Source organism: Gorilla gorilla, chromosome 5 (assembly GCF_029281585.2).
Source record: "Gorilla gorilla gorilla isolate KB3781 chromosome 5, NHGRI_mGorGor1-v2.1_pri, whole genome shotgun sequence".
In the NCBI taxonomy this organism is placed as follows: Eukaryota; Metazoa; Chordata; class Mammalia; order Primates; family Hominidae; genus Gorilla; species Gorilla gorilla.
Window position 1 is genome coordinate 132,734,353 of NC_073229.2, and position 24,987 is coordinate 132,759,339.

The window sequence follows — 24,987 nt, forward strand, 5'->3', positions numbered from 1 at the left end:
TGACCCATTTCCAAGTGTCCAAGTTTAGGAGTTGATTCTTGTCATGATTAGTCATTTTGGAAGCACGCATGTGCATTTAAACCACACTACTTTCATTCTGAGTAATGTAAGAGGATTTTTAACTTCCAAAAATGTCTAGAATTCAGGTTAACATCTCCTAGTCATGTGTGCATAAAGGGCACGGTATGCAGGGCCTTACTTCTTTTCAGGCTATTTGGGCCATTGCATTATGAGACCATGTAACCAAAATTATCACCCTAACATCATAAAATGAAAGAATTAGAAAAGAGGACTTAGAGATCAGAATCTAAACCAGTGGTTCTCAGCCCTGGTTGCATGTTTGAATTACCTGGGAACTTCTGAAAAATACAAATACCCAGAGAATTTGATATAATTTGGCTTGTGTGTGGCTTAGCATTGATGGTTTTGTGTTTTTTTTTTTTTTTCAAGTTTCTTAGGTGATTCTAATGTATAGTTAGGATGAAGTTTTCTGATCTAGTTCAACCCTCTTATTTTACTGGTAAAAAACCTGATTTTTGGAAAAGCTAATGACTTTCTTAAGATCACACAGCTAGTTAGTAGAGAGGTAATTAGTAGCCACAGTTCTAGAGGTTTTTGTTTTCCATTTTCTTCTTTAAATTGATCTTTTTTAAAAGGTCATTTACTAGGTAATGGATAGTCTCACATAAGTAGAGCTTGCTTTCCTGAAAGGCTTATTTGCTTCTCAATCTAAAAACATCTTGCTTATTATTTCAGCATCAAAAGGATGGGCAAATGTAGATGGAGGCTGAATGAGTGTATCATGTTTGCATAGCTGTCCAGTGCCTGTCAGTAGGGGTACTTAGGAACTATGAAGTGATAAAAGAGGTAAGAAGGATAGCATTTTAACAAAAAGAGGAAGCCCTTGGTTACTTACATTTGTCAGATACTGTGTCAGGGAGAAGGATGATGGCTATCTCACAGGTTCCCTTACCTCGGGCATTAAAGTAGAAATGAACAATCAGATGTGGTTAAGAGGGGAGAAGGTTACATTTCCTTTAATTCAGATTAAGCTTGCACTGCACTCATGATTGAACAAGTGAGTTCTCTCAGTTCCTCTTGTCTTGGGGAGACCTCTAAGGACTCCAGGGCTTACCTGGTAAGGCCTATCTATCACTTATTTCGTTATACACAGCACACATCTGCTTTTCCCATGGGTCAGGGTGTAATCAAATTAGGCAGACTTGAGTTTCTGTAGTGGTTCCCATAATTTCACAAATGTGGGGGATACTGTGTTAATATTTCTGCTGCTGCTGCTGCAGAAGATAATTCTTCAAGAGTCCGAGTCTTCTTTCATGGAAGAATGTGTACTGTTATGGCTTCTTGCCAAGATAAAAAGATGAGGGCTGTCCTGTCACATAATGCTTATGTGTGTCCTCACTGTTTCTGTTCTTTAGATTAATACATCCAGTTCCTTTTCAACACACTGTATTAGGAAAATGTTATTTTAACTGCAACTCTGTTTTAAATTTTTTTTTAATTTGAAAATGACTAAGTCATAATCATTCCACATTGGCTCATAATTTTGACCTCAGTCACCTTTTGGAGTAACTCACCAAAAGGCCAGTTATGGTCGTGTGTGAAGAATCTGTCTGCTTGGCCCGTGTTGCCAAAATGTCGTTTTGTAATTTCCTTTGGCAATAGTGTCTTCGTCAGTGATTCTCAACTAATATACTTCCTCTTTCTACAGCCCCAGTACACTAGAGGGACTGTTTTTCCTCTTTTTCAAAGCTGTGTCATTGACCTCTGAAGTGAAGAAATTGGCCCTTTTAGACTTTGATCTGTGAGTCCCATGTAACAGAGACTCTTTAAAAAAGAAGCTAAGTGTGTGTTTTGATATGTTTATCTCCTTCTTAGAAAATGAAATGAATCTACAGCAGACTTATTTTTAGGAGATTTTAGGAGTGTTCTATTTTAAGAAAATGACACCATACAAGAACATCTTTTAGTTAAACTTTTTAGTACTCTGCTTGTGATTCTTACTTAAAACCTGCAAGATACTTTTATTTGGAAAATTAATGAAGAGGCCTTGTCTCACTAATAAGTCATTTAATTTGGTCTGGCAAAAGTTTACCATCCATTCAAAGATCTTCATGAAAATGCAAAGATAAGGCTGTTTAGGCTTGAGCCCAGGAGTTCAAGACCAGCTTGGGCACATAGCAAAACCCCATCTTAATTTTTTTTTTTTTTTAAAGACTGTTTAGGCCTGTGCATTCTGGCAGGTTGCCCGACTTACCCAGAGCGGGTGCATCAGATTCCAGATTCCCAGGGCTGGAGAGAATATGGAATTTATTTTGTTTGTATACCCACTTATTTTGCCTATAGGGACAGACTTGACCCTATTCTCAACTCCTCATTTCTCTCCTTTTCCTGCATCACAAATTGAGGGGTCCTGAAGAGCCACTTTACCTTTTTGGGTGCTATAAAAGGAGCTGGGGATCATAAATGCAAAGACGAGTTGATATCAGTGGATGTTACAGCTGGTATACAGTAAGTGAATGAAAGATTGGAGAGAGAAAACCCTTTTTACCCATTTGCATCACATCCCATTTCATGTATTCAACAAATGTTTATCAAAGGCATGCTGCTTGCAGAGCATTCTGCCAGGACTTAGGGATATAGTGGTAGCAGAAGGCAGATAAAGTTCCAGTTCACTCACAGGAGTTCATATTCTGATGGAGGAGACAGAAAATAAGCTATAGCATATCTGTGCTTTGTGAATTTGTCATTGCTGCCTATTCCCGTTGCCTTTTTTTTACATCTGTATTTCTGCTTTCTCTAGTACTTCAACTCTGCTAAGAAGTTGCTGGGAAGTGGCAAATTTGATGTGGGGCATGGCTTGGAGCTGGCCTTTAACTCTCTGCAGATCATTTTGAGCTTGCTTTGGAGATGCAAAACCACCGTACCATGGCTCCTGTGGATTGGGTCTGTTTGGGAGAAGCTTTGGTTTTCCAAGCTCCACCTGGATTAGATAGAGCACATCTTTGGCCCTGGACTGATCTGGGATCCCCAGTTCTGTCTCCCAGGGCCTGATGTAGATCTGGCCTTCCTCTGGAGTGGATGTGGAGCCTTGATGCCACTGACTCATCTGTATTACTTGTTGCCTAAAACTCAGAACTAAAAGAGATCTTAAAGATCATCTAACTACCTTATTTTGCAGGTGAGAAACATGCTAGGACTATGTGAGTGACTGGGTTCAGGGTTCCACAGCTAGTAGGGGTGGAGTAACGGGTGTGTCCAGTCGGTGCAGTGGTCCATGCCTATAATTTTAACACTTTGGGAGGCCAAGGCAGGAGGATTGCCTGAGGCCAGGAGTTTGAGACCAGCCTGGGCAACAAAGTGAGACCTCGTCTCTACCAGAAAAAAAAAAACTAGGCCAGGTGCGGTGGCTCATGCCTGTAATCCCAGCACTTTGGGAGGCCCAGGCAGATGGATCACCTGAGGTCAGGAGTTCGAGACCAGCCTTACCAACATGGTGAAACCCTGTCTCTACTGAAAGTACAAAAAGTTAGCCGGGCATCGTGGCGCATGCCTGTAATCCCAGCTACTCGGGAGGCTGAGGCAGGAGAATTGCTTGAACCTGGGAGGCGGAGGTTGCAGTGAGCCAAGATTGCGCCGTTGCACTCCAGCCTGGGTAACGAGCGAAACTCCATCTCAAAAAAAAAAATTAGCTCTGTTGTGGTGGTGCATGCCTGTAGTCCCAGCTGCTTGAGAGGCTGAGGCAGGAGGATCCCTTAATCCCAGGAGTTTGAGACTGCAGTGAGCACGACTGCACCACTGCACTCCAGCCTGGATGACAGAGTGAGACCCTCTCTCTCTCTCTCTCTTTTTTTTTTAAAGCGTTTGTTCATACCACTGTACTGTAGTGTCTACTGCCTACCATTGTGGTTTCACAGCTGTTCATCTCAGTGCTGTTTGCCTCAAGTTCTTTAAGCTCTTCACTTGCTGTCTTCTGCTTCTCCTCCTCTCTTCTAGGCTGGCTCGCACTGGAGTCGCTGTGTTTCTCCTTTTGTGTTCATCAGCACTCTCCACTTACCTTGCTAAATGCCTTTTCTTGCAACGCCACCTTACCCTGCCCACCCCATGGCTGCTACCTGTTTATTTTGTCATTTTGCTATGACTGTTGAATATTTTTAAGCACAGTATAAGAGGCTTTAAATTAGGGAATGTGTCTGCCAGACAAATAAGTGTTTCTAATATTTGGAGCTGCTTTTTGGATTGTATAATCAACCCATATGGATAGCCTTAGTTCTGGGGCTGTGACTCTGAAAGGGGCTGATGTGACTCAGGAGTGAGCTGGTGTCATGAGTGGAGTCTTTTGGATACTTGCAGCTCTGAAGGTGGCATCAGCCTTAGACCTCCTAGCATCGATGTTGATGTGATGTGGTGTAAATGTGAGATGATGCTGTGCTATCTGGGGTTTCTTGCAGTGCCTTGTTACCCAATGCATAAGTCTCTGAAAACTCCATAAGTTTCCATCACTACTTACCACAGAAACTGAAGGAAGCCTGATCTTGGGATGACCTTGTTGCATTAAGAGAAAAAGGAAATGAAGTTTGCCGTCTGTATGTAACCCCGCTATTTGTATCATCAACATGCAGTGTCGAGAAAGTCACCATAGAATTGTTTTGCCTAAAGTTTATTTTACTCACTTTTAGGAACAAAGCTGTTATGTAAAGCCTTAGTTGTTTGTAATGTTCTGCATTTTGGGGCAGAAGTCCCAAATGTACTTCAAGTTTTCTGTCCATGGATTGGGAAATAGAAGTCATGTATGAAAGGAGAGGAGATAGCAGACAGTCTTTGAGATGAACTATTTCAAGGACCAGTCTGCAGTTCTTCCAAGTTAGAGTTCTGAATATGTGGTTAGGCTAGTGATGATGATAGAACACCCCAGTTCCGACTGCATCATTGCCCAAACAGACCCAGTATCTTTCACCATTTTATTCTTGACCAAACAACGTTCATTTCCCAGAATCTTAGTCTCTCCTAAAGGAAAAAGAACTACGGTAGCTGGCATCCATAGAGTACTGTGATGTACCACTCTTGGTAAAACGGAAATGTCTGATTGGAGTGTGTTTCAAGCCAGGCTTTTCTATAATTCGCTTGTTCCACTTTTCACTCCTGAGTTTTTGAGGTTTTAATCTTGAGACTTTTTCTCTGCAGTGCCTCAGTTACTACTATGGAATAACATAATAAGCGAAGAGGATGACTTCTCTGCTGGGCTGTGGTTCTTCTAGTAATTCTGCTACTCCTGGGTCATTGCCTGGGGTGAGGAGGCCAGGTTATCTTCTGGAGGCTCACCACACCTTGGTGTCCAGATGTGCCCTAGGACTGCAGTGGAGAGGTGAGCACAGAGTAAGGAAAGCATGTGGCACATGTGTAGGGGGCAAGGCTGGAGCAGGAAGTAAACTCTCCCCCAAACAAACAAATAAACAAACAGCATACATTACCTTCCTTCTGGAGTGAACCTATAGTAAACCCAACAGAGATGTGTTTGGCAGTTTTCAGTACGTGTTTAGGAATTTGTTTGAAAACCATTAGGGGGTGGGGTGGGGTGGAAGAGTCCACATCATGTTTTCGCTTGCGTGTTTTTTTGTTTTTGTTTTTTTTTTTTTTTTTTTTTTGAGACAGAATCTCGCTCTGTCGCCTAGGCTGGAGTGCAGTGGCGTGATCTCGGCTCACTGCAAGCTCCGCCTCCTGGGTTCATGCCATTCTCCTGCCTCAGCCTCCCGAGTAGCTGGGACTGCAGGCGCTTGCCACCACTCCCAGCTAATTTTTTGTATTTTTATTAGAGACGGGGTTTCACTGTGTTAGCCAGGATGGTCTCGATCTGCTGACCTCATGATCTGCCTGCCTCGGCCTCCCAAAGTGCTGGGATTACAGGCATGAGCCATTGCGCCCGGCTCCCTTGTGTATTTTTATTTTAAATTTTTTATTTGAGACAAGGCCTTGCTCTGTCACCTAGGCTGGAGTGCGGTGGCACAATCATAGCTCTCCACAGCTTCAAACTCCTGGCTCTCTCTGTAGAGAGCTATGATCCTCCTGCCTCAGCTGCCCTCGTAGCTGGGACTACTAATGAGCGCCACGACACCCAGCTAATTTTATGTTTTTTTTGTAGAGATATGAGGTCTCACTTTGTTGCCAGGTTGGTCTCAAACTCCTGGGTTCAAGCGATCCTCTTACTTGGGCCTCCTAAAGTGCTGGGATTATAAACGTGAGCCCCTGCAACCAGCCTTCCTTGTATTTCAGATGTCTAGTGAAGTTAGTTAAGTTAGCTCTTGAAGGTATTGAGAATTTACTTTAAATTCAGAGCCAGCAGAGGGAGTACACAAGTCTTTAAGCTGATGTCAAGTATTTTTTTCTCCACACAGCTAAAATAATACCTTGATTATTTTTTAAAGAACTCTGATATATAGTGTTTCCATGTAAGTTTATTGTCATCATTAGAAAAGGAAAATTTAGGAGAGGGGGTGTGGAGATTAAAAACTTAAAGCAAGTGTTTTAAAGGAAACCTTGGTCTTCTAAGACCCATGATTTACTTCCCACTCCTAGATCATTAAATGAGAGTGCTTTTAGCTGAAAAATATCCTCCCCTGCCTTTCATCTTTTTGCTACTCAGTTCCTGATACTACATGTTCATTTATACCTAACACCAAATTTTTACAGAGTAGTCACGTGTCTGGATCAGTGGGATGTTCTGTGTTTTAGTGCTATTTTGATTGGGACTTTTGATATTTTCCAAAGCTTCACAGTTGCTCATGGGTGAGAGAAATGTATGTATGTATATTTCTCTCAGGTAAGAGAGAAAGGTAAGGTAAAAAGTAAGAACAACATTATTTCCAATTCAAAAATGAATAGTCATGGATCTACAGGAGACTACTGTAACTTTGAACTTTTTGTAATTCTGTAATGCTATATCAGTTTCTCACCTCCCTCCACTATGCCCCATATTTTGGTGGTGGGGGTTTATTTTTGACATGGCAGTTGGAGAGGGTTAAATAGAGTTCCTCTAAAATTCATGTCTTCCTGGAGCTTTAGAATGGTGACCTTATTGGGAAATAGGATCTTTCCTGAAGTAATTAGTTAAATTAAAGTGAAGTCATATCGGCTTAGGGTGGGTCCTAAATCCAGTGACTGGTGTGTATAAGAAGAGGAGAAAATACATAGAGACCCAAATAAGGCCGTGGGAAGTTGGAGACAAATATTAGAGTGATGCAGTTATAAGCCAAAGAACACCAAGGATTGCCAGGAGCCGCCAGAAGCTGGTAGGGGCAAGAAAAGATCCTCCCCTAGAGCCTTCCCAGGGAGCATGGCTTTGCCAACGCCTTGATTTTGGACTTCTAGCCTCCAGAACTGAGAAAGAATGAATTTTTGTTGTTTTAAGCCCTGAAATTCTTGGTAATTCGTTATGGCAGTCCTAAGAAAGTAACCTAGGAGCCTAGGGATAGAAGAGTGGGAATGGCAGAGTTGCAGATGGAGAAGAATAAAAAGACTTTATTTAGATTCAAATCAAAGTGTTAATAATCATTCATAGGCTACTTTCTTGTCATCTACATTTTGTCTTTTTTTAATCTTGCAGTGAGGACAGAGGGAGGCATGAATTTTCCTTGATTTCCCAGTTAGAGCTACTAGAACATGTCACTCTCTTGCATTTTGAATAAGATGTGTCCTTCCCCCTAGTCCCCCTCCTTACTGAATTTCTTTTTCTCTGCCTGTTTTGTGAACTGACAGTATGGCCGTGCTTGTTGATTGTGGACTTGAGGTTTACAGTAAGTCCATGAAATCTGGCTGAGGGCTTTGGTGTAGAAGAGTCTGTCTTTGAGGGGAGGGGAGGGAGAAGCCAAGGATCCTCAGTGGAAGAATAGTGTGGAAGAAGAAGCCTCCTTTTGGCCCTGTCAGGGCTTGAGAAGATGGAGGCATACCATGTTCACTGCCATCAGTGATGGTAGTGAGGCTAATCCAAATCTCTCTGGAGTCCCCTCAGTGTGTCCTATGGTTGGTTCAAGACTTGCAGAGTCTCACACACTTGGTCCTTCAGGCTCACGTCTGCTCTGTTTATATTTACATTCAAAAAACCAGGTCTTCTTTTAAAGCATAGAACATGGAGTGGTTGTCCTCACAGAAACAGCAGCAGTAGCAGTAGATATCTTGTAGGTACCCAGTAGGTGTTTGGCTTGAAATGTTCAGACATTTAAGAATCAGAATTGCATCTGTTTATTCTCATATTTTAAAATTATATTTTTGGGGAGGGGTGTCAGGGTTATATTAGAGATATGTTTAGTTTTTGCAATAAAAAGAGTCTACACAAGACATTTTCTAGCCTATTTATACTAATAATGACAATAATAGTAGCTGTGATTTATTGAGCCCTTATTATGTGCCCGTTACTCAACTAGGTTTTTTACGTCTAATATTGATTCTATAAGATAGGCATTTAAATGTAAGCCTCAGTTTAAAGACAAGGAAATGGTTCAGGAAGGTGAAAGTAACTTGCTTGGGATCCAAACCCAGGGCTCTCTGACTTGGGAGCATCTGCCTTTTCTAGTATACTTTCCTGTCTCCTGGAGTGTGGGTGGGACTTTGGGTGGGGTACAACAAGAAATTAAAGAGCTGTTGGCCGGCGCGGTGGCTCACGCCTGTAATCCCAGCACTTTGGGAGACTGAGGTGGGCGGATCACGAGGTCAGGAGATCGAGACCATCCTGGCTAACACGGTGAAACCCCATCTCTACTAAAAATACAAAAAAATTAGCTGGGTGTGGTGGCGGGCACCTGTAGTCCCAGCTACTCGGGAGGCTGAGGCAGGAGAATGGTGTGAACCCAGGAGGCGGAGCTTGCAGTGAGCCGAGATCATGCCACTGCACTCCAGCCTGGGTGACAGAGCGAGACTCTGTCTCAAAAATAAATAAATAAATAAATAAATAAGTAAGTAAATAAAGAGCTGCCATTTAAAAAGTTTCTACTCTATGCTGCATTCTTTACCTCTATCCCCAGGAATCCCCACCTTAATCCTTCTGACTCCATCTTGAATGCTCATCTTCAGAGTTGTGCTGACTCTGAGTAACAGCACCTCTCTGTGTGCTGGTGGGAAGTGAACTTGGCTCCGTTATTTAGGCTCCTTCCCTTGATTTTTGCATGAGCTAAATAACTTTTAAGAATTAGCTGGGCACAGTGGTTCACGCCTGTAATACCAACACTTTGGTAGGCTGAGGCGGGAGCATCACCTGAGGTGAGGAGTTTGAGACCATCCTGGCCAACATGGTGAAATCCCGTCTCTACTAAAAATACAAAAAATTAGCTGGGTGTGGTGGCTGGCGCCTGTAATCCCAGCTACTCAGGAGGCCAAAGCAGGAGAATCGCTTGAACCCGGGAGGTGGAGGTTGCAGTGAGCCAAGATCACACCATTTTACTCCAGCCTGGGGGACAAGAGCAAGACTTCGTCTCAAAAATAAATAAGTAATGATAATAATAAAGACTTATGATATTGGCCGGGCGCGGCGGCTCACGCCTGTAATCCCAGCACTTTGGGAGGCCGAGGCAGGTGGATCATGAGGTCAGGAGTTCAAACCAGCCTGACCAAGATGGTGAAATCCCGTCTCTACTAAAAATACAAAAAATTAGCTGGGCGTGGTGGCACATGCCTGTAATCCCAGCTACTCCGGAGGCTGAGGCAGAGAACTGCTTAAACCTGGAGGGGCGGAGGTTGCCGTGAGCTGAGATCACGCCACTGCACTTCAGCCTGGGCGACAGAGCGAGACTCTGTCTCAAAAAAAAAAAAAAAAAAAAAAAAAGAAGAATTAGCGCGTACCTGGGAGAGTAGGAATGGCTTGAGAATTCTGTCAGAAACCTGTTGGTTTGGTGATTCTGCAATTCTCTTTGGTCACTGCCAGGTGTGACTATGGTTTACTATGGGTCAGATGCATAGTGTATTATTTAGAAGAATAGAGTGACGCATGGTAGGTAGAAATCTTTTGGGATGGGGCCTTATCGCAGAAATTTCTGTGTTGGGACAGTAGGATATCTGTGCTTTTATAGGCTTCAAGCACGTAGATGAATGCAGGCAGCAACATCAAGAAAAGCAGATTTCAGGAAAAAAAACATTTACAAGGAGTTCTTGGCAGAAGTTTTGCTGCCAAATCAGAAATCATAATGAAAGATATTAAAAATATTTTGTGAGGTGGTTGTCTCTTTGCAATGCAGTTACTGACGGGTTTAAAAGCAGGCTGCCAAGATAGAGACAGAAAATGTTGCATAATGCAAGTTGCTGGCCAGGTTAGTGTTTATCTCTACTGAAGAGCCTACTTGCTTTTGTCTTCAAGGTAAAAATATGTATGAATAAGACCTAAAATGGTGGTTTTAATTGGCCACAGGAAGGCAGTGCCGTAAGATAAAATGTAGTTAACAGAATAGAATGCTAATTATCCCATATTGTCCTGTGTATGTTGGAAAAAAATTACAGAACTCTCAGTTTCATAGTAAAGCTAGGTAAGTAGTGTCTGGATAATGTCCAGAGGATAGACTGAAACTCTGTGATAAACGTGAGCAGGCAGAAGGATGCTACCTGATAACTGAGTATAACAGCATGCAGGGGAGGACTGTGTGGCTGGAGGCAGCTGCAATAGAAGTTGGCAGTGCCACTGTGGACTTTTAAAGGGACAACTCTGGGTACAAGCCTGAAGTGTAAGGAGGACATAAAATTAAATACAATTGAGCTTGTCTCCTTGAAAACTGGTTCTCTCTTTTTACTACATTAAAAAGATCAAGTGGACAGTTAAGTCGTTAATTCAGGTAATTCCAATCACAAAACTACTTTTTTCCTGAAGTGTCCTAATCATTGATTTTTAAAAATGATATTTCTTTCACCATAAATTATCAGCATAATTGCTTTGGTTCCATATTTCATATTAAGCTTGGGCTGAGTGATGTTTAAAGCCTCCTGCTTACCTTCCCCCCTTTTCTTCCTATTTTATTTTACTTAATACCTAAAAAAAAGAAAAGAAAAGAAAAAAAAACCTCGATGCAGATTATTTTCTTCTGATACTGTGATGGTTTCATAGAGTAAAACACTTTCCCTAGATCTCTTCATTTGAACATTTCCTGTTGATAAATCACTGAAAACAAAACAAAACTACCTAATTTAAAAGTGTTGCGATGGGTCTTCCAGAGTTTTTATCTTACACATAGCTGTTCTAGGGCTTCCCACCAACATTTATTTCCAAACCAAGGACTTGTTTATCTCATCCTTCATACTTTTGCATTTGAGTCCGAATTGGATACGGGTTTTTGTTGTCTTTGTTTTTGCAGTAGAAAAACTTCAGTTGGTAGGATGAAAAGGAGAACAAATCTTTATTCACTTTCAGTATAGTTCCATTAACAGTATTAATGTGCCATGTATGAATATACCTGTCATGCAGATTGAGGCCCACAGACTAATAACATTTTGGGCAAGATAATTTTAAGTAAAAACTGAAGCTCTGAACTCAAACATTCTTTCAAATTTCTTTAAAATAATAATGATCACTTAGATGAGGTGCATCATTTATGTAACCCTGAAAAGCCTGGAATTGACTTACGAAAATGTCATAGGCCTGATTATTTTAAAGTTATCTTCGAACTGATGCTGGTGTGAGCATGTTTGCTTTAGAACACATGGACTCTTAAGCTCATGATAGATAATTTCCTAGGTGAGCTAGTATACTGTTTCTTGAAATTAGTGGCCTTGATCAGCCCTTCTCTCTCCAAGCCTGTCCAATAAAGATAAGTTTACAGCCTTCTTTTTGAATAGACGCATGTCCTCTGCTGAACTGAATTATCTAAATCAGTCCTATTTAGTCTCCTCCCCTTACAAGAAAGATCCTTATTTCAGACTGAAAGACTAGGTGATTTGGGCCATATTTTAGGTTTTATCATACTTACCCTTCATGTCATTTGTTAAGGTCAAGTTCAGCATTTGACTGTGGACATAATTTTTAGTAGGTGTTCCTTGGGAAGAGGCTTATTGGGAAGAGAAGTTTATTCCAATAAAATCAGTGAATGCTTTGAGTTAATTTATCAGCAACCTGTGCTGAATAAGCAAGGTGCCATGTGTTAAATTAGGAAAGGTAACTGGTGCTGCTAGTGAAAACTGTGTCTTCTAAGTTGGCTTTAAAATAAATTGTTTACCAGATTAATGTTTCAATCAAAAATTACAATTCTCATTTTTAAGATGCAGCTTTATCCACATCTAAGTTTTCTCATCAGCCAAAAAAAATTTAAATGGATGAATCTGTTTAGTTTATAATGCAGTGGAAATACATCTGGATTTTTATCTCTGGGCTCCCAGTGTTTGCCCTGTTGATGTGAGCAGAGATGATTTTCATCTGACATCTTTGTTGCCTGCCTGGAGAGTCCTTGCTCTTTCCATTGACTGAGTAGTTCTAGCTAGTTTCTTTTGTGTTCATTGTTCTGCCTTAAACAGGATCATAAAGATTTCAAAAAATTTTTTTTCAGCTTGTTACCTCATGTGTCTGTGCTGGCCAAGAAGGAAGAGAAGAAAATAACTTTATCATTTGCATCACATGATTTTACAGCTTTGAAAACCCATTTGTCAGTGTGGTTACTGGGAGGATGATTGCAGCTATTGAGTGCTCCGAGAGTTACTTCTTTAATCTCTTCCCTCTTCTTTCCCCGTTTAAAAAAACAGTTAATTTTGCTGAGGGAGAAATTTTATTGTTTTTTTGGTATATGATTTCAAAGTTGAACCTTTAAATGATTTGTGAAAAGTTAAAAGTTCTTTGCCCCAAGTTCTTAGTAACTCTTCTAAAAAAAAAAAATAGTATACCTTATTAAGAGGGTTTCCTGGCATGTTCTTTGGACTGTTATCAAGTCTTTGGCACATGAGGGTACTTCCTTGATCGTCTAGCCATTTCTGATTTTTGAACCTGAGACAGCCAACATTGAGTTGATCTCTAGATCAGCTTCACAGAATCTAACATAGTAACCTCGGTTTCACTTGTCCTGGTCACTCCTGGCTGCTATTCCATTTTTGTCTTTTCCTTTTATATCTACTACACATTGTCTAAAGAGGGCTTATTCCCCTTCTCTTTCCTATCCACTGGTCACCTTACTCCTACATCAGTGGTTTTTAACCCTGGCTGCATTTTAGAATCACCTGAAGAGCTTTCAAAACCACCAGTGCCTAGGTACCATCCTAAGGCAGTTAGGTCAGAATCTCTAGGTATGGGGCCTGGGCATCTGTGTTTTTTAAGCTTCCCACGTGGTGATAATGTATAGCCAGGATTGAGTGCCTCTATCTTATAGACATTAGATTTTGGCTGTGGAAGTTATCAGCTATTTTAGTACTGACTTAGATGCATTTCAGCCCTCTCCTCCATAGGAAGCTCCACATGACAAGGAGTGCTGTAAAGTTGGGATTAAAGAGTAAGTTTGGCTTCTAAGGGCAAGAGCATTATTATCACTTAACAAACTGTGTTTAACTGGGGTCTCCTCTTCTTTAATATAAATGCATGTGATGTCTTTAGTTTCCAACTCCCACTCATTTTTCTAGTCTCTACTGGACCCTAGTTATTTTGAAGTTTTCAGGAATTTTTAAGAAGAGATGGTGCTGTTTTAAGTCATTGCATAAGACTTGAAAACTGAGAGATATAAACTTACTATTCTTTTGTGCAACCTAATCTGATATACCAGAAGATTCCACCATATCCTGATGTTTGAAGGTAATGGTTCTCCAAGTGGTCCCTAGCTCAGCAGTGTCAGCATCACATAGGAACTTTCAACATCACGTAGGAACTTTCAACATCACGTAGGAACATCATGCAGATTCTCAGGCTTACCCCACACAGACTAAATCAGAAACTCTTTAACAAGCCCTCCAGGTGATTCTACTGCAAGCTGAGGGTTCAGAACCACTCTTTTAAAGTCATTTGCTAAGTCTGTGGAATTATTCTGGTGATAGGAGTAAAAAATCTTAACATCGCTTGCCATCTTGGCTTCAGAATCATGGCAAAAATGGGGAAAAATATGGTGGTATCTGTTGAAATATAACAAAGCTCTAGCCCCTTGAGTATTTTGGACTTCCCACAGATCTGTGCTGCTCTGTAGCCTTCTGTACAAGGCAAGGATACTCACCTCTCAGGATCACAGCAATAAAGGATCCACTCAGGTGTATAGAGGAAATCACATGTTCACCTTAGTGCATATATTGTGTTCACAGAACTTGTGTTTAGGTTGGATTCATGTTTTTTTGTGTGTGTGATCTTTTTCTCTTGTTTGTTTTGGTCTTTTGAGGACATTCCTAGTTTTAAAACCACTATCAGACGGGAGTAGTTGCACTGACTCATCCCCAGACAGACATGGGACATGTGAGAGAAAGATAAGATAAAAATGTGCTGGGTGTAATCAGTGTGAGAGGCTCAGTGCAGTGAAGGGGAGAGTGACACGGCTCTCGTGATGAAGTCAGAGGTAAGGCGGGACATTCACCTCGGCTCAGGACCCTAAAAGGCGCACGACCTCTTGCACCACAAGTGGAACCAGGTACAGATCCAAACAAGTATGCTGCTTGTCAGTATCATTGGACTCTGTAGCCCATTAAGCAGGGCCTCATGATCAGCTAGCTATATCAAACCTAGCTGGTGGCTTTAGGAATGTAAATAGTGCAAAACACAGTGGGTTGGCCAATTCTGGATGTTCATGTGAGGGTCTTTTACCAGCTGTTTCAGAATGTTGCCTGAGATTCATAAACACTAAAACAAAACAAAACAAACTCCAGCAGGATGACTTTGGATTACAGTTCATTCTGCTGTTAGTGGCATTCCTTTTCGTACATGAAGCCATATCCAAGATGATATGGCTTGAGTGCTAAGCCTCCGAGGTGCAGTGATCTGGGTTTTCTTCTTGGGGGAGTGGGTAGGGCAGGCCAGTCACTTTCCTCAGATTCACCAAGATTCCTGGGAAGGGTCAAGAAGGCAGGTTCGGTGTTGGAACAACATCAGAAGGTCCACATGGAAGGGAAAGCTGCGCTGAGGGACTTCTGTCTGGGGTCAGAGTTTGGAGGAAAGTCCAAAATATTGTGCTGTTACCTGTGAACAGCATTCCAAATTGAACTCCAGGAGAGTACCAGGGACTTGTACACGTTGGAAGTCAGATACACCTGGTGGGCACTGGAAGTGCTGGGGACAGTAGGTTCCTTTCCAGAGCCATCACCACTCACAGGTGAAATGTGTCAACACACGTCAGTTGCTCATCCATTTTGGTTTTCCCAAAGCATGGGCCTCTGCTTGCATGTTCTGGGGGCAAGGAGAGAGGGTATCTTGAAAGGATCTGGCATCAGGATCACTTTCACAGAGGAGTAAAACATCTGGTAGCAGTCCAGGAATAAAGCCTGCCCAGTAGCAGTCCAGAAGGCTTGTCTCTCAGCCCAGAGAAACCCCCAGTCCTTGGCTTCTGTGTCTCAGACCTGGAGATAATGAGGGACATCACCTGCTTGACCCCTCTTTGAACATTTCCTTAAGGAGGCTATAGAGGAGGCCTCTGGTTTTGAGACGGTCGGTGTCCTGACTTCTATGTGCTGCTGAATTAGAGTTGAAGTTTGAAAACTCTTAATTCCTCCCTGCCCAAAAGGGGCAAAAAGGGCTAAATCTTCCTTCTGTGTTGGTGTGAATGGGTGTGATGTATACAGTCATAACCTTAGATTTATCTATCATTTTCATGGCTGTAACTAAAAGCTACGGTTCATTGAACATTTATTAGCAGTGTGCCAGACACTGTTGAGCTTTATGTGTATTAGCTCTTCTTCTTTTTTTTTTTGCGATGGAGTCTCACTCTGTTGCCCAGGCTGGAGTGCAGTGGTGTGATCTCGGCTCACCACAACCTCTGCCTCCTGGGTTCAAGCAATTTACTTGCCTCAGGCTCCCAAGTAGCTGGGATTACAGGTGCCCGCCACTGTGCTCGGCTAATTAGTAGAGGCGGGGTTTCACTATGTTGGCCAGGCTGGTGTTTACACATTTCAAACTCCTGAACTCATGATCCACCCACCTTGGCCTCCCAAAGTGTTGGGATTACAGGCGTGAGCCACCATGCCCAGCCTTAGCTCTTTCTCTTTACTCATGAGGAAACTGAGGTACAAAATGGCTAAGTGACTTGGCTGAGGCCACATAGTTGGTAAGTGATAGAAGTGGGACTCCTGTATCAGTATGTCTCCACTTTGACTAAGGAAACTCCAAAGTCAGTTTATCCAAGCTTCAGGGATCTTGATTTTGTAATACTGAGACCTCACTGGCTTGTTCTTTTCTATCATATTTCCCATTTTGGTTTAAAAGAAGAGAAAGGAAGGGAGTTTGCATGATCCGTTAGAATTGTAGATGTGTTCTACCTAGCTGTCATTGTTTGAGAACCCATAGAAAGAACAGACTTGAGTGTTAGGTTGTAGACAAGCATTCACATTGAACACAAAAGGCTTTTCAGACTTGTACTCTTGTGAAGTGTGGTTATTCTTAGGGATGGGACACTTCAAACTGCCTTTTTTCTCCAGGCTCTAGAGCAGATGTAAGTGATATTCCAGGAAGGGTGACCCAGCTCATCTTTCGCAGATTCAGAAATGAGACACATAGATGAGTTTACTCTAAACTGCACTTAAACTTTCCTGTAGTCATTGCTTTCTCTCCCTGCCCCTGCCCCTTCTGTGGAAGTTGAAGCAGACTAATTGTATATCATCTTTTGTTGAACAGCGACATCGTGCTTGGAAGCCAATGGGTCATTTGGGTCTAGTTTTCATTCTTTTCTTTGGATCTGCTTCACAGTTTAAATTAGGCCCAGGACATTGTATATGGTGGTTTAAGAAGGTGACTGTAACAGGCAGATGTTGAAAGATGGAAGCAGTAGGAGGAGGCCAAACCATGGAGGACAGGGGTAATAACTGGATTGGCAAGTGGGGGTTGAGGAGCATGGAAGGCAGCCCAGTCAGAATACCTTGGCAGAGGCTGGAGGGTTGTAGTTGTGTGATTGTGATGAAATATTAGGGGTGATGGCTGGGTTTGGAAGAGTTAAGCCGTTATGAAATTTCTTCAAAGGACATTATCAAACAACACATATGTACTGCTGATTAAGCAATATCATTAATGAGCCTGCTTTATAATTTAAAATGCAAGCAGATTTACTTTCAATTTCAGTCATGGAACCATTGAGACACTTTGGGGAGGCAAGTGAACCACTGCAGTTCTTTCTATACTGGAAGGAAAAGGAGGAAAGCAAAGTTATTTTGTGGTTTTGGAGTAGTTTAAAAAAAAAAGTTTTGTGTTTTGATAGTGCCTTCCAAAGAGTTCAGCATTATGAATCATTTCTTCTTTGTCAACGTGAGAGAGGCATTCTGTCTGTGAACTAAATCTCCCAAAGTCTTCAGTGTTTGATGGGCAAAGGAACAAGAGGAAAGAAATAGGAAACTGCCATGCCATCTTTCCCCCATTATCTCCCTTTCATGAAAAATGATCTGTGGCTCGCTGCCAAGACTTTGTTTAAAAAAACTTGGTTGTCTGGTATTTCTCATCTGCATGAAAAATAAAAAGTGTCTCCATTTTTTTTCTGAGATAAATGGTAAAGATAAAGCTTTCTTAATGTTTAAAAATATAGGCTGCATACTCTCCAAGAAAAAAAGCCCTACAAACAATGTCAGCTATTTTTGGAATATCATATAAACAGTTTTAACTGTCATATAGGGACAACGTATTTTTCCTGCACTCCTAACCCTCACAGGAATAAAGGACATTGGCCCTTTCTTCACTGGCTTGGTGTAGGCCATTTATTTACTAGCCACCTAAATAAGTGCCTACCAGCTGCTTTTAGGTGAAATCTAGGGATCATCATAAACATCTTATGTGCTAGGTGTGGGAAGCAGGCCCAGCAGGCTTGGGCTGAATAGAAGTAAGAGTTCCCAGCCCTGTGTTGTTGTTGTCCCAGGAGGCAGATTTTCATCTGTGAAGTCACCTGGGAATCTTTATATCCAGTTGTAAGAACTCAGTAACATCCCTTTGCTCAGTCCAGACCAATAACATTTTAAACAGTTGCTGGACTTTTTAAAATAAAAATTTTGTGTTTCCTGCCATGTAAACAGAGATGTTCCTAAAAGAAAATAAATGAACCATTTGTCAGACAATGCATTTATTCTGGTTACCTTAATCCCTTTGTTAGGTTTTTGTCATGGAGATAGTAGATGACAGCTTTGAAGGGATGTTAAGCAGTGGGGTTATTTTTTTTTCCCCCAAGGAGACAGTTTTTAGGGCAGACTTTGAGTATTTTTTCTCTTGTTTTTGAGTGTGTAGCTGTATATTAAGATGGGAAAGCTGACTCTGACCCAGGAAAAACAGGACGGTAGGCCAGTCCACCTGCTGGGTCTGTTATTCACATTCTTGTTGGGTGTAACTGCCTTCCATGTGACTCTCGGTGCCCCCTTCTCAGCAGCCCTGCTTTATGTCCCTAATGTTCCCCTGTTCATCTCACCTGGACTGCTTCCTGAGGGATTTTCTAGGGGAAGGACTAATCTGAGATGCAAATTAATGCCAAATTGATGATGGAACTCCTGAGTCCTGAAACGCAGTGCCTTGGATGTCATCTGACTTACCCTTTATTTTCTGGATGAGGATATTAAGGATCAAAGATGTAAAGGAGGTTACTTGAAACCACCCAGTGAGGTCACTCTTACCTGTGAACTGACTCCGTGGTCACCACCATTCTTGCTGAGGAAGATCTGCAGCTGTCTCATGAACATCTGTAATGTGCCTGGATACAGTCCTCGCTTCAGACTCACTACTTTATTTTCTAGGGAAGAACTAGGCTTTTTATTTCACTGTGGCTGGTGTGGGCGCATTCGGTGAAAAGGTAGCTATGGGAGACAACAGGCAGCCAAAATGCTACCTAATAAACCTTTGAACCTTGAAGAAGGACTGCCCGGTGGTAGCCCTATTATCCAGAGTGATGGGGCCTGAGTTTTCTGAGTGGTTGTAACTTTGATGGTTGTGACTTTGGGAAAGAAGTATATTGCATGTAATGTTTCCAAGAATTAGTTACTGTGTGCCAGAGGAGTGGGCACATAAGCTGGATCAGTGGCTTTAATGGGCAGCAGTTGGCTGCAAGAGAAATTTGCAGTTTCACCAGTCTTAATGCTGGGCAACCCGTATATTAAATAATGTTTGGTACACTTGGATATCTTTTATTGGGAATTAAGCCCCCAAAGCAGCTTTCTGTAACTGTTAAAGTCTGATAATGCTAAGCTCTTCTTCAGGCACTGGAGAAGTTTGGCAGTCTCTGGAATAAGGAATTTGTTTGGCTTTGGCACTGATAGCCAAAATGCCACTTCTAGTCACTTTAAATGTTACCAAGATTTCAGTCTCATTGCCGATTATTGAAAGGTCTGTGGCAAATAAGATTTCAGTGCTGTGGTGAAGCAATCTGTGTGTGCATTAAAGGTAAATAAAAATACAGCACATTTTCTGAGTATAATTCTCGTAGACAGAGTTTTGTTGGTCACCCAGATGGTTGGAAGTTCTGGTCCTTCAGCAGTATGGGTTGGTGGCAGTGGTGCTGGCTTCTGCAGCCTGTGCTGGTCCAGGCCTAAACTCAGGGAAAAGTATACATGTCCAGGGCTCATGTGACTTGATCATATGGAGGCGTGCTTCATAGGTCACAGCCATGGTTATTCATCCATTTAGTTTCATTCCGCCGGCACGGTAATGCATGGAATAAAGATGGACATACAAGTGGGCATTGCTTCTGATGAGTCTGCAGTATAGTGGGTGATAGGGATATGCAAACAGAAAGTTGTTTTTCTTGGGAGATGGCACTAATCCACCTTGCTTAGAAAGAAGGGAAGTCTTGCTGAACTGTGCATCCTGGCATGTATCTCTGCCATCATTCATTATTTTCACCTTTGATAATGAAATTTCTGACAATACAGGGTGTCATTGGAGTTCATTTTTTTTGTTGATAAAAGTATTACTGTAATCAAAGAATTCCTTGCAGAAGTTTTGTAACCCTCAAGGAAAAGTGATAAAAAAACAGACCCTGCATGATGGATTGCAGGTTTCAGGGAGGTAGGAGTTGTCCATCCTTTGGCGTTGGCTTTGCTTTTGTTTGTGTAACCATGAAAGGATACTGAGTCTGCTTTTTGTAAAGGAGATAACTTGGTTCATCCCTAATATGCAGAGTGTTGGGTGAATTAACGAGTGGAAGGCACGTAATGATGTGTGGCACTTATGTAGTATTTTGATGATTTCACCTAGAATCTTGCCATCTGGAAACTTGGATTTACTAGGATGTAGAGCCAATTTTGGATGATACTGAGTCCAATGTTTATTTAAAATGGTTTAGATTTTCATTTGGCTAAAATCTAGGAGGTTGTAGACTAATAGAATAACAATAATGATAGCCTTTCCTAAGGAGCTCTGAATAGCCTCAGTAGTACTATAGTGAGAGGTAAAAAACAAGAATCTTACCTTATTTCATAGTGATGCAGTTGAAACATGGTAGCCTGCACAGGGTGGTAGAGCTGGCCCGTTTTGAAATGAGAAGTTGAATTCCTGATCTATGGCTTTGGCACTTGCTTTGCCACCAAGAATTGCTATCTCCAAAATCTTCAAGCCATGAAGAATCTTTGCCATCTTATTTATTTTCCCAGCTCCTGGGGAGCAGAGGTTTCCCACTTGGAGTTTACATTTTGCTGAAAGCACCAAAATCCAGGCCTGAAAGATCTCAAAGTGGATCAGGGCCTGGGGACCAGCTGTGCATTATTGAGATTGGAGCCCAAGTTGGCAGGGAGGCCATGACTCCTTCACTATCCAGGAAGGTCCTCTGCCCTCTTACTCAGCGCTTCAGCAGAACAGGGCTGGGCTCTTCATCCTGAGACAGCTGGGAGTCTGCAAGGTGTGCCCCATGCTTTCCTACAATGTAGAGAGGCCTTTTACCTCCCATTAGAGTGCTTCAGAGGCTACTTAGGGTGCCTTAGGAAAAGGTATCGTTATTATTATTCCATTAGTCTGTAACCTTCTAGATTTTAGCTGAATGAAACTCTAAACCACTTAAAACACACTGGGCTCAGTAGCATACAAAATCGCTCTGTGCTTAGAGGCGTCTGCAAAGTGGTGCGCGTGCTGCCCCAGTGGCTGTCACTCTGGCTGCTGCCCTTATGTCTCCTTCAAGGGTACATGGAGGAGAGATGAGGGACACATGCTTAAGGTCGACTTCTACCACATTCCTATCCCACTTTCTCAGCCGGCTTCCTACTTTTTCACTGCCTCTGAAATAGACACAGAGGCAGTCCTGGAAGGCCTCAAGCCTCTGGAAAAGCGAAGATCACTTTTCCCCAAAGATGTTAATTCCAAACTTGTTTATGTTCCTCCTTGGAATGACAGCTTACAAAAATATGTGCAGTATTAAGAGATGAAGCCTGAGGGTGAAGGACAACATAGTACTTGACAGGCACCAGAATTAGGTGACACATTTCACTCTTGAGTTTCATAGCAGCTGGAGCAAAAAGGGACATAAGATTAGCTTCCAAACTTATAACTGCCTTTAAATGAAAACAGAAGTAGCGTGGCTTTTTCTGTTACTTAGAAACTTTTTCTCTTGGGACATCATAAAGAGAACACTGATCTAATAAACGACATTCTCCTGCTTGAAACTTGGTTCTCTGAGGTAATGAGCCAGTCCATTAATTTCAGTGTTCATTCCTCAGTGATGTATCTATGTTCATCTATCTGGCCTTGTGAATATTTTTTTGACGTAACATGAGCTAGACTGAGTATGAATGGCTCCAAACTTAGGAGTGACTAGGATTTACAGATGAAGCAGTATGGATCAGTTTCTTTGGGAAGGTTCTTGGAGGACCCTATGGGAGGAAACCCTGGACAGGTAGGAAAACTGAGGAAGCAGAAGAGAAGGGCAGAAGACAAAAACCCTGGCATAAGAAATTGTCAATACTGAGAAGTGGCAGGGACGTAGCAGAAGGGGATGGTTGAGGGGAAGACCAGGGGGCTGGTATGTAGTTGGTCCCCAACAGCAGTGTATTGGTGTACTCGACCCTCCAGTGTGATTCTAGGCATGAGACAAGACTCTTGTTCTCATGAAGCAGGGCATCAGGGAATGGGAGTTGGTGAGGAAATTACATTAACATTTATCGAGCACCATTCTCACTATAAACCTGAAGGTAAATATTATTATTATTATTATTTATTATTATTATTATTATTATTATTATTTTTTAGTAGAGATGAGGCCTTGCTGTGTTGCCTAGACTGGTCTTGAACTCCTGGGCTCAAGCAGTCCTCTCACCGTGCCTCTCAAAGGTGTGAGCCACCATGCCCAGCCTATTCGTTTTTAATTTCTGAAGAAACTGAGGCTAACAGCTGGGTCTGGCCCATGACTGGTTCAGCAGGTATTTGGTGGACCAAGTTGACCAAGCTCACCCAGCTTCTGAGTGACAGAGTGAATATAAACCCAGCCTGCTCACTCCATTTCCTAGTTTCCTCACTTCTACCAGGGTCTCTGTTGCTCACAAGAGCTCAGGGCTGGGAGAAGCCTCTGTGTGACAGATGAAGGGGTCCTGCTGCTCTCTGGGGAAGAATCGGTCCCAAATTGCTCAAGGGAGTAAGGTGGTTTCATTGAGGAGCATCAGCTAGGGGGATTGATGGGAATAGGTGTCAGGCAGCCAGTGGAAATTTTGTGTGCCCACCTGTGGCACATATATTATGCAAATTCATGCAAAAATATATGTATGTGTATGTGTGCACACACAAATACACACACACACGCCCCACACACTTGTTCTACGGCTTGCTTTTGAAGTGAGAGCCCCGGCTCAGTGTTGGCCTTGTTTTTTCTCCCCTTCGTTTTAGACCAGTCTGTGTTCCTGCAAACAGACAAGGCATTGTTTAAAGTACAATGTTCTCTCCTGCTTTTGCATTGTCATCAGAAACCCTTGACGAAATGTTTAATTTTTCTCACAGAGGTTATCTGTACTTAGTTGACTTCCCTGATGGTACATTTGGTTCTGGAACCTGGAACTTTTCTTTTGCCCACCTGTGTTGTGTTAAGTCAGCCATAGGACACACATAAATATTTTTATAGAAAACTTAAGGATTCTTTCGCTTTGAGATGACTCAGACCCATGTTTCCAAACTGGGACATGCACTAGAGAAGGGCTCCCCCATCCTCCCTCCTCCTCTAGCTTCTTGTCTGTGTAGCGTCCTTCCTAATACCCACTGTTTGCAGTCAGGCAAAAGGAACGTGCTTCCTAAGTGTAAGCTTCCATCTAAAAATGAACATAATTTCAAAGGCAACTTTAAGTTAAAAGCTCTAAGTTCTGTGATAATCTGCTAACAGTTGCATTGCTTATGATCTCATTTACGAATGTGTTTTATCATCTTTAAGTTGATAAGTTCAAGAAAGGGACATAAAGTGTGTGTTGTTTTTAAATTATTTTGAACTATTCAGTATATTGAAAAATTCAATTTTTGTTTTTCTCTGCATTTGGGCTTGTTCCTTTTGCTAGTTTTCTGATTGATTTGCATGGACCATTGACTGGATGTTGTATTTTTTTTTTTTTTTGAAGCTAAACTGTATGAAAAATCAAGACTTAAAAAAGGTAAATGGAGGCAGTTGCACAATTACATTTGTTTAATGAGCTTTTACATTTTAACACTTTTAATTAATGTTATACTATTTCAGAAATTCAACTGTAGTTATAAAATTATAAAGAATGCATTTGTTATTTAAAGTGAGATATGCGTGCAGACACACAGACCATGGTCTTCCCTTCTTCCTCTGGTCTGCTGCTTCTGCCTTATATCCCCTAGATTCCTTCTCACTCCCCAAAAGGCAGAGGTTAAGAAGAAAGTTAAAATATCAAGACACACTAAACTGTTTTTGTGGTGAGTCAAGCTGCAGTGCCTCGCTGACTGGGAAACAATGGGCTGGGCCTCCTAGAATATAGTAGGCTGGAGAAACAGAAAATACAGCTTGACTGGGCCTTGCCCTCTCACTCCAAGCCTCAACAGGATGCTAGAGCTTTAGCATGCTTTCTGCTGTGCTGGGATTATTTTCTGCAACTAGACCAAAAACCCACAAAACTCCACATGGTTTGTTCTCAAGCAACTGGAATATGGAAAGGCTTGAAGGAATGCTTACACTTTTTGATGGAAGGTAATGACCTTAGTTCTTCAGTATTTATTAGGTAAGCATGGGTTCTGCAGTATAGCATTTAAAAATTCATGTTCCTCAGGGTTTCGTAAGACAAAATAGAGTGTGTTTGGTCCAGTGAGCTGGAGAAGTTTGATGCAAATCCGTTTTAAGGAGGAGAATGGAGGCCGTCATGGAGTCCTGTGGACTGTTTCGCAAGTAGTTGTTTTCCATGTTCCAGTTTTACTTAACTTCAGAAAATTATTGTTTTTGAAAATAAAGAAAAAATCTAAGTGGTAGAGAGAAATATAGGCTGTATTTAAACTGGCCTTTATAATTTTTCCTGGGCACACGCAGCCCACATTTTGGAGCTCTGTGACATAAGCACCCCCTGCCCCGGAGCTGGGAGTCTTGACCGGGCCAGGCCTTGGCTGCCCTGGGCTACACAGACACAAGCACAAACCGAATCTTTGTTTACTTCCTCTCCAAGTGCTGGGGACATTCAGTACTAAGAAGGACCGTGTGCTTGCACAAACACTCCTGCCAGCATTCTCTCAGCCCTGCCATTCCTGACTGTCTTGGAAAGTTCTTCGTTTAAGGCAGGCTTTTGTTCTTAGAGTGCATGCATTATTCCCCAGTCAGGCAGCCTTTTCCGGGTTTCCAGTGCAGACTTGCAGGTCCACTCCCCTGCAGCCTAGCCCAGGCGTGGAACCTTAGCTTTAGTTGCCATTAAGAGCAGGAGGAGGAGTTAGGCAGGGGTGACTGGCTGTTCATGTGAGTTCCTGTGACT

General features: G+C 42.0%; 1 protein-coding gene across 3 annotated transcripts in view; it reads left to right on the top strand.

Moving 5' to 3' along the window:
- FOXO3 (forkhead box O3) overlaps positions 1–24,987 on the top strand; it is a 125,403-nt gene that overhangs the window by 4,595 nt on the left and 95,821 nt on the right. Inside the window, exon 1 of one of the 3 annotated variants that reach the window (XM_055390726.2) lies at positions 20,466–21,932. The exons of the other annotated variants lie outside the window; for them this stretch is intronic. Coding sequence (XP_055246701.1) covers positions 21,864–21,932 — 69 coding nt within the window. The 5' untranslated portion in view covers positions 20,466–21,863. Of the gene's footprint in view, positions 1–20,465; positions 21,933–24,987 lie in introns of those variants that run through there. 3 annotated transcript variants of the gene reach the window in all.